The sequence below is a fragment of the Rousettus aegyptiacus genome, unplaced genomic scaffold (assembly GCF_014176215.1).
Source record: "Rousettus aegyptiacus isolate mRouAeg1 unplaced genomic scaffold, mRouAeg1.p scaffold_m13_p_9, whole genome shotgun sequence".
In the NCBI taxonomy this organism is placed as follows: domain Eukaryota; kingdom Metazoa; phylum Chordata; class Mammalia; order Chiroptera; family Pteropodidae; genus Rousettus; species Rousettus aegyptiacus.
In genome coordinates this window covers 33424971-33435015 of record NW_023416312.1, presented here as the reverse complement: position 1 = coordinate 33435015, position 10045 = coordinate 33424971, and the positions used below count along the sequence as shown (strand labels likewise).

The 10045-nt window shown below is 48.8% G+C and overlaps 1 protein-coding gene across 2 annotated transcripts; it reads right to left on the bottom strand.

The window, feature by feature from the left end:
• Positions 1 to 3717: 3717 nt before the first annotated feature.
• TSPYL2 (TSPY like 2) lies at positions 3718 to 10032 on the bottom strand. 2 transcript variants are annotated; one of them, XM_016132507.2, is made up of 7 exons: positions 9043 to 10032; positions 7738 to 7815; positions 7511 to 7622; positions 7277 to 7422; positions 7049 to 7146; positions 6003 to 6757; positions 3718 to 4390 (listed from the first exon to the last, which is right to left on the bottom strand). In XM_016132507.2, exons 1-7 carry the CDS (start codon positions 9859 to 9861, stop codon positions 4260 to 4262), a joined length of 2139 nt encoding a protein of 712 aa, XP_015987993.1. In that variant the 5' UTR covers positions 9862 to 10032; the 3' UTR covers positions 3718 to 4259. The 2 variants fall into 2 exon arrangements, with proteins under 2 accessions (XP_015987993.1, XP_015987994.1); XM_016132508.2 differs by having other exon boundaries at positions 6003 to 6745; positions 9043 to 10031.
• Between the last annotated feature and the right edge of the window lie 13 nt (positions 10033 to 10045).

Below are 10045 nucleotides of genomic sequence, written 5' to 3'. Positions count from 1 at the left end.
AATAAAACCCAGGCTTCTGTCCTCAAAACAAAAGCTGTTTAAGAAGGAAGGAGAGATAGCAAGGACCTTCCTATTAACAGGGGTTCTTAATTTGGGGACAGGATTAAGAGGGGTCCATGAGTTTGCATGGGAAAAATAATTATATCTTTTTTTTCACTCTCCGCTAGTTGAAATTAAGCTTTTTTTTTTCCAGTAAAGAAAGTAAGTAACCATAGTATTAGTAGTACGTGGGACACTGCCACCAATAGAAATCACAGAGATTTTCATATCACATTATAGATGTTGCAGATCTTTTGAAATATTGTGTAATCCCATATCTTTTAAAATCATGATAGTCATTAGACTCTCCATTGGATCTTATGATTTAATGAATTAATGAGGAGCACATATATTACTTTAGCACATACTTGCTTTTTCATATTTTAATAATTATATTTCAATGTAATTAGTTAATTTTGTAACCAATGATATTTTATTTTTTGTATTTAAAAGATTTTGTTTTCTGAGAAAAGGCCTATTAGCTTCACCATTATCACTAAAAAGGTCTGTGGCATAAAAAGTGTTAAGAACACTTGTCTTAAACTCTGGGCTCCAGGAGGACAAAAGACTTAACCTATCATGTTTCTTTGTTGTATCTCTATCACCCAGTTTAATATCAATAATACAGTAGGTGTTCAATAAGTTTACTGAATGAATGATAGGATTCCTCCCTAAATATCCTCTGCACCCCCCAACTGAGGGAGCTAGTGCTAGCTTTTTTGGTGACCTAAGAAGGAGGGATAGTCCTAAATCTAGTTTTGTCCCTGCCAATCTTCTTTGGGTCATACAAGTGGGTGGCAGGGCCCTCTGCTGCAAAGGAGTGGGGTGAGCTGTGAAGGACACAAAGACAATTAGCTTGAGCATGGGAACAGGCCCTGGTCCACATTGGGTCCATGACTCCTCCCCCTCCTCTTCCTCCTCCTCCTGGTCCTCCTCCTGGTTTCTGTTTAGGGTCCCTGCAAATGGGGCCATCTTCTCTGGTCTTCGGCAAAGGCTATATTTTGGAGTTGGATGTGACTTTAAAGACCTAGAACAGCCCATTTCTTTGGGAGGCCCAGACTGGGCAGGACCATACACTGAGGAGTGAGGGCACAGGGAACAAGATATCACTCTAGTCAAAGAACATTCTCTCTTCCCGTGCCTTAGCCCAGGACATGAGAACCTTGGATAACTATATTAGAACCCTATACTTGGCTTCCAACAGTGTCCCTGAAGCCAGAGGACCTCTTTGACAGGGTGGGTGAAGAGGAGCCTCAAGAGGGGCTGGGGATTTGATTAGGGAGACAGAAAGGAATCAGGGAAGAGAATGATGAAGGCCGGGCTTCCAAGGTCTACTTCAAGGCTGGACTCCATCTTGGGATCTTAGACAGGTTGCTTTTCCAGGGCCGATCCCCCAACACGATTAGCCACCATTTGCAGATGGGAAAACTGAAGCCCTCTAGAGAAGGCAAGGGAGTCACATTGTAAGGAGGAGCAGATTGAGGCAAGGGTACCCAGGCCATCTGATTCTCAGACTGGCTGGGATCCTCTTGCCAGGCTGACCTCTTTCTGGCCCACTCTCAGCCCTTCGCCCCTGCCGCTTTCTAGTCCCCTCCACTTCATCACCTGCTCATTGGGACTGGCTCCAGATATTGCACGTAGTTGTCTCTTCCTTCTGCACAAGATGCCTTGACTCAGGATCCTGCACTTACACCTTTGGCCCTGAGGGAAGGTGTTCCTATTATGGGCCAGTCTCCTCTACCCACTTCTGACAGTGTAGTCCCAGGTCAGAAACAGAGGCATCCAAGCCTCCATGCTCTCCTCAAAGCATTTATGAGAATCATGGAGTATGTCTAAGATCTGGTATTCCAACCATTTCACAGCGGAGTTCCAAAGAGGGAAGGGTCCTTGCCAAAGGTTCCACAGTAACCTGGCAGCCATCCCTGACTTCTCTCAATCCTTTTTCCCACATCTAAAGCCTGTCAATTCCAGCATCTTAAAAGTTCTCATAGAATAGACACATTTCTAGTGTGGGAGAATTCTCATTAATTTATGTAGATATTTTGCCCTTAAGGAGATGGAGCATAACTCTCCACTCCCTAAGCGTGGGCTACTCCTTCCAAAGAGTGCAGTATGGAGAGGAGGGGGGAGTAATATTACAGTGGAGAAACCTGACATATACTACCTCAGCCAGGAGATCAAGGTTAACATATTGATAGTATATCCCCTTGATATGATGTGATGAGAATGGCACTTTATTTCAGTAGTCTTCCTTCCTCAAACCCATAACCCCAGTCTAATCATGAGAAAAACATCAGACAAATCCCAATTGAGGGAAATGCTACAAAATATCTGATCATTACTTCTCAAACGTTGATGACTCCATGTCATCAAAAACAAGGAAAGTTTGAGAAACTTTCACAACCAAGAGGAGCCTATGGAGACGTGATGACTAAGTGTAACAGGGTATCCTGCAAAAGGGCATTAGGTAAAAACTAAGATAATATGAATAAAGTATGGACTTTACAATAATGTATTAGTGTTGGTTCATTCATTGTGATAGGTGTACCATACTAATGAAAGATGCTAACACTAGAGGAAACTGGCTGTAGGGAATATGGGAACTCTCTGTATTATCTTTGCAATAATTCTGTAAGTCTAAAACTTCTTTTAAAAACTTATTTTAAAGAAACCTCCAATATCCACCCCCATCACGCCGCTCTGAGTTATAGCTTTCCTCACCACTTTCTCAGTGCTCTCCCTCCCTCCAATCCATTGTCCTGGCAGCCAGCAGAGGGCATTCTCTAAAACGCAAATCTGCATACTTACAGCAAAATAAGGGCGTTGGATGGACCGACCTAAACGCAAATCTGCATACTTACAGCAAAATAAGGGCGTTGGATGGACCGACCCGGATGGCTACATAAGTTGTCATTATGATCCAGAAAGAATCTGGGAGGTATTTCTGGTGTCCATTGATTATAAAGTTACTGTATCCAACATTTAAAACAACTCGGCCTTTCCAAGGTCTCCCAGATAAAAACCCATTTTCAGACTCCCAACTCCTGACCCCTCCCATCATACAGCTACATAGTAATTTCCCTTTGCCTTTTCCTTATTTCTGTGCGAACTCCTCTGCCTAAGCCAAATTTTCTTGCCTTTTCTCCCAAGCCCAGCTCCAGGGACGCTGCGCCCCCTCCCTCAGGTGAGAGAGCTCTCTCATTATTGCATTGTAATGTCCCAACCGATATCGGTTTTTTTTTTCTTTCCTACTACATGTGAATGAGAAAAATGGATTCCTCAGGCTCCCCCCACACCCAGCTCACACTGGGCCCAAAAAATGGTTTGCTGCACGATGAATAAATAGATGAATCACAATAAATGGATGTTCTAGGGCGCAGGGCGCTTCTCTGTGCGTGCCCTAGCGCAAGAGAAGGCATTGGAAGCTGTTTGCTACCTGGCGGAGTCTACTGCAGCTGCCGGGAGAGGGAGGGGCTTTCAGCCTCGCCCTGTCATTGGCCAGGATGATCCGCATTGGCCTGACACCACACCTCTGCGGCCCAGCCCGAGCCAGCCAACCTCAACTCCCCGCAGCTATCATTTTGGAGGCCAGTGCGTAGACAAGGCGGATCTGTGTATCAAGGGACACTGGCTGCTGGGGTAGGCACAACGGGCGGAACAAAAGACTCAAAGCAGTACTTTGAATTTGCTCAGAATTTTATTAGGATTACCAAGGTTCACAGGGAACAAGGCGGGGGCTTCTGGGGGAGGGGGACGGTAATACCGCAATGGCGAAGCGGCCTTGCATAGACACCGAGGCGGGCTAGCGGGCACTGCGAGGAGAGGTGAGGGAGAGACTTGGGAGAATGGGGTGGCAGCAGAGCCCCCCAAGGCCACAGCGGCCCTCCCCGCTTCGGGATCAAGGATGTCCACTCCATACAGCACGAGGAGGAGGATAGAGGGGCCCTGACCAAGGCATCACAATAAATACGTAGCAGCACACAGAAGCCTGCGGGGGAGGAGGGCCAAAAGGAAGGGGGAATCCCCCCTTCCCTCCCCGCAAAATAAGAACTGTGCAATTACTAAACCATAAAAATAAACTTTAAACCCGTGTACGAAGTTGGTCACCCCCCAGAAGTGCAATATGGGGCTTCAAGGCCCTAGCTGAGGGGGAGGGCAAATGGGGCAGAGGGAGAATACGGAGAGGCAGCCCCGACAAGGGCAAGGGTGAGGCCATTTGTCTATCCAGTGTTGCCTCTCTTCCCCGGGTTGGTCCAAGCATTTTGGACCTGAAGCACCTCCTCCATGTCGGTGTCTTCAGAGTCTTCGATTCCTTCCTCATCATCACCGTCCTCACCACCTTGCTCGCTGCCTGCACAGAGGTGAGAGAGGCAAGGACCAGAAAAAGGAGGAGGGTGGTTAGATAGGCACAGTGCCCATAACCAGGGCTATTGGGGGCCTGGGATCACTGGCTGTGTACCTCTGCTTGCAACAAGCAGCATCGTGTGTGTGTGTGTGTGTGTGTGTGTGTGTGTGTGTGCGCGCGCGCGCGCACATGCTAGAAAACCCAGGAGTGGGAGGGAAGCACTGAAAGGTAGGGTGGGCTCCCTGATTTTATACCATCAAAACTGACACGTCTCTGAAAGTAGCTTTTTCTCCCCCTGTATACATCAATGTGTCTCTTCCTGAGCTCTGATATCAGCTGAATAAAGGTATTCATCCTGAGGCAGCTCCCTCCCTCCTTCTCCCCAAAGAGGCCCCAGTTTGTCTTCTTGAGCCCAATTCCCCATTCCCACTCCCACCCTACGGCTGGCAGATAGCTCTGCCTCTCTTCTGAAAGAGAAGCCATCCGGTGGGTGCCTATGGGGCCAGGAACTCCCTCAGTTTCCCTACTCTACCTGAAAATGTCTAGATTGAGTCTACTCATTCAATGCCTCCTTCCTTGTTCTCCTGCCCTCAATGGAAGTTTTCCAGGAACCCCCATGGCCAAAACCCCCAGGAGTGGTTGGTCCTACTGCTCCTTCCACCTCCTCCAGAGGCCTGCCTTATGTTCAACAAGCCCTTCAAACTCTGTTTCTCCCTGCATCCCATCAATCTCACCACCATGCAGTTCTCCATCCTAGGAAATTGCATCTTCTTTAGCCAGTCATCTAGGCCAGAACAAAACCTTAATACTTAGTCTTCCCTCAAACCCCACATGCATTCCCCAAAATGCATTCTTTGGTGAACAGTGAACAATGGCTTCTGTGGTTAAGAAGCTTGGAAAATGCTGGGTTCCACAAAGTTTAAGTAGGTTTCTTAAGGTGCTAATGTACTTATGACTGCACATGAAGCTATAACTGTATGTAGTATTTCCCTAACATATTTAACCACTGAACCTTTTCATGAAAAGCAGCTTTCAGAACTGGTGAAGGGTCTTCAGAAGACAATTTGGGAAACTGTCCAACATACCATGTATTTTCACCCTTCCAGGTCCTTGTTCATGTGATCCCTTCCACTGAGAATGTTCCATAATAAAGATGAATGCCGCTTCCAATTCAAATGTCACTTCCTTTCTCTAGTTCTCCCCTTCCCCACTCTTGAGGTAGAATGAGCTGCTTTCTACTCTGGGCTCACAGAGCACAATGTTCACCCCCAACTCCCAAAACAGGCCTGGGAGTACCCAGAAGCCGAGGGCTGGGTACAGAGTATGGTGAATTACAATGTATTTGCTACTTCTCCCCCTCTGTGTGAACCACCCATTCTCTCCTATCTCCTCCTTTGTCTTTTGCTCTGTTACATCCTATCTGCCCCCATCACCTCCTAGAACTGAAATGTTTCTTTAGTTTTGTTACATTTGTAAATGTTCCCTGGCCTTGTTTTAAAGTTGCAAGGAATGCTTTTTCTCTTTTCTCCACAAGAGCAGATTGTGCTCATGCCTCGATACTCTGATGTTTGCCACCTTTCTCTCCAAGAGAAAGAAGTCAAGAGGGGGTCTAGCTCACCTTCCTCACTGCCCTCCTCTTCCTCCACTGATGATTCTTCTTCAAAGAAGTTCTCTACCTCATCTTCATAGTCATCCAGGTTGTTGCTGTTATTCTGATCCTTGTCAGGGTCTTCAAAGTCATTCTCATAGTCATCAATGTCTCTGTCATCATCATCACTACCTTCATTGTCACCTTCATTGCCGTCATCATCACTGCCTTCACTGTCACCTTCATTGCCATCGTTATCTTCATCATCACTGGCCTCATCTCCGTTGTCACTGTCGCTGCTGTCTTGGTTGTTGCAGTGGCTGCTACCTTTGGGATTCTCATGATCAACACCGGGGTCCTCGTCATCACCATCAGTGTTTTCATCATTGTCATCACCGTTCTCTTCATTGTCATCAGTGTTGTCTTCAGGGTTCTCACTGTTGTAATTGGGGTTCTCGTTGTCATCAGGATTCTCATTGTCATCATCGCTCTCATTGCTATCAGTGGTTTCGTTGTCATCAGGGCTCTCATCGGTGGTCTCATTGTGGTCTGGGCTCTCGCTGTCACAGAGGCTCTCACTGATATCAGTTATCTCATTGTCAGTGGTCTCAAAGCAGTCGGTGGTCTCCATGAAGTCAGAGATCTTGATGTCATGAATGGTCTCATTGTCGGTGATAACATCACTGTCTGAGGTCTCGCCAATAATGTCTTCCATTAAATGATAGTCATCAGAGTCTTCCACGATCACCACCTCACATTCATCTCTGTTTTTACTGTAGGAAAGTCTGGAGTTGAATATAGGGTTGGTGGGAGGTGGTGTACCCAAGACAGACACTGAAAGGTGGTAAGTAACTGGGGAAGCAGTAAGCTATAACGGCTCCTAAGGATGAAGCTAGGATGGGGAGAGTCCCATTTCTGCCCCTGACTGTGTAACCTCAAGCCAATCACATCCCATTTATGGGCATCGTTCCCCAGTTGTAAAACATATTGGACTGAATTATCTCAAAGGTCCCTTTTGGCTCTATAAATCTGGTGTGACACTAACAAACCACCACTCAGCCTCCAACCCCCATTACCTTTCTTCCTTTTCTTGCTTCTTTCTGTTTGCCCTGTAGCCCCCTTCTCCCATCATGTAGTAGCGCAGAGGATTAACCCACAGGTCATTCTTGATAATCTGTTGAAAGAGAGAGGAGGATAAAGAACAGAGCTTTTAGTACAAGGCCCAGAGAACACTCCCAATTCCCCAGGTACCCAGAGGCAAGCCTAGTAAGGTTTTCTCTGGTAATGCTGGTGGGGGGCTCCACCTCGGCAATCCTGTTGGCCTCGGGGAGGCTGTGGTTTGAGAACCAGCTGAAGAAGCTGTGGTTGGTGTCCTGGTTCCTGTGCTGGTCGGCCTGGGGTTCCTGGCCACGATGCCAGCGGATTGGGGTGGAGTGAGATACCAGCCGGCCTAGGGGAAAAGGAGGCTATGGAGAGGGCACTGGACAAGGGTAGGTTGTGTGAAGGTTCCCATGGTTTGCCTTGGGACGGCCTCTTACCTGAGCGGTTGCACTGGAACTCCTTAACAATCACCATGTTTGTAAAGTAGGGGTTTGTCTGGAAGTACAGCTTCATTTTGTAGCCCATGGAGATATGTCTGAGATCCTGTACCTGCTCAAGGTGGGGGTAATGATGGAATCCCCACCACACCATGACCCCTCCCCTTAACCGCCTCCCTCCAAGGACCAGATTCCTTGCCCAATCCCAGTAGTTTCTTTGGCCTGACCTGCAGATTGGTCAAGTAGCGGAAAATATCTTCATCACGTTGGTTGATCAAGATTGAAATTTTGGGGTGGTTGAAGAACTGATGGAGGGAGCAGTTTAGGTCAAGGAGTGACTGTTCATTGAGAGGAGGAAGGGAAGGCCAGACAGGCCAGGCCTGGCCAGGCCAGGCCGGCCAGGCTGGGCAGGGCAGAGCAAAAGAGAGGCTGGAGCAGGAAAATTCCTTCTGTGTTCATTTAATGTGTATAAAGCAAGTAGGTCAATGGGACATAACCTATACTTTTATTTCCATGATACTATGTAGTGAGAACCTATGTTTATGCTACATCAAACTTCTGTATTAGATGGCCTTACCATGGTTTGTATTTGCTGTGTGTCTGGGTGCAGAGAGCTTGTGTTCCCAAGACATTGTATCTGGGGGCTCAAGGCCCATGTTCAAGTGATGCTGCATCTGGTTGCTGAAGGCCTATAGTCACATGATGTATAGTTGAGTATTGTGGGCCTGTGTCCACATGATGTTGTATGTCTATGTCTGAGAGTCTGTGTCCAAATGCTACTGTGTACCTTGGTGCTGAGGGCTTGTGATCATGGATACTCTGTATGACAATGCCAAGAGTTTGTATCCCTGTAATTCTGTTGGGATGTTAAACCCATGAGTTCCCAACATGTTGCATGTCTGTAATGTGTCCCCCAGAGATGAACTTATCATCAGTAGTGAATGGGATTTTCTTACCCGTCTTTCCTTCATTTAACTCCTTGATCTCCATTCCCAGATATTCCTCCTGACCCTTCAGGGGCTCCAACCCCTTCCTAGCCCACTTCTCTCCAGCTAAGAGTAAGGTCTCCCTAGTCTCAAGGCCTAGGCTTGCAGAGCCATGTGTGAGTTAGGCACCCTTTCTGGGCAATTTCTCTGCTGTGTCCTTTTCTTCCTCCTTCACTGTCTCTGAGTCAGTTTTTCTTTGTGTGCCCCTCCCCTCCTTTTACCATCTTTGGTCCAATTTTTCTGCTGTGCACCCTCTATTACCCTTCCCCCTTTTACCAACTGTGATTAATTTTTTTGTTGTTATGCTCTTCCTCTCCCCCCTTTCCCATCTGTGGTCCAGTATTTATGTTGTGTGCCCCTCCCCCCTGCCCCATCTCTAGTCCAGCTTCTCTGATGTTCTGCCCCCCTCCTTCCATTCCTCCTCCACCACACCTAGTTGTTCTTTGAATAGAGGCCCATCCCCACACCCTTTCACCCTCTCACCGCCCTCACCTCCCCCCTTTCTGTCATGGGCTCCTGGCCCATGAGTATAGATGACAAGGATACTGCTTTGACCCAGAAGCCTGGGATATGCTGGATGATGAGGTCTCTGTGCTCCAGGAAGGGTCTTCGCATCTGGATGAACTTGCGCTTGAGACGGAGGAAGGCCTTGCCTGCCTTGATATTTACTGCCTCCAGGTCCAACTGAATGTTTTCCAGTGCCTGCAGGATGCACTCTATCTTTTCCGCACTCATCTCTTGGCTTTCCTTTTTCACATTCCTCTGCTTCTTCCTCCTCCTCCGCCTCCTCCTCCTCCTTTTCTTTCTCACACTTTCCTTTTCATACTCTTCGTCGTCTTCCACAATGATGATGGCCTCTTCCTTCCCCTGTGGACCAGCTAACATCTGGTACCCCCGCCCCCCTGAGCTACAGGTTTCTAGGGCCTTCCCTTCAGCAAAGCTGCTGGGATCCGTAACCTGAATGTCGATTTCCAGGCTTCCCCCAGAAGCCTCCGAAGGAGAGAATGTTTCCAGGCTCTCCGTGGGAGGGGGCGCCTCCCCATACCCGGACTCGATCGCAGGATCCCAGCCGGGACCCCCAGAACCCAGGGTGAAGTACGCGCGGACTCCCCCCTCCTCCAGAATGACATAGGGCGGCGGCGGGGGCAGAGTGGGGCCCAGTCCCACCCCCCTCATGTCAGCCAGCACCTGTGCCGCCTCGGTTTCCTCCCGGAGCCTCGGGCGCTGCTCTGGTGGAGGCAGGGGCAGTCGCATTAGCGGCGGCGGAGGCGGCGGTGGCGGAGGCGGCGGCAGGTCGTCCCGAGGAGGCTCCGAGCTGCTCAAGCGGCGGGCCTTGGCCGGAGGACCCTCATCCGGGCGGTCCATGGTGACCGCGCTCACACCGTTCAGGGAACCGCGCTCGTCCTTTCGCTCTCAGCCGGGTGGCCGCTGCCTGTTACACCTGAAGCGGAGCCGCGGAGCCGAACACGACCAGCTCCGCTCACAGCCTCGCTCTGGCGCTCCCTCCCACAGCGACTGCCCTACTCCCCGCGCCGAGCACAGGTCCCGT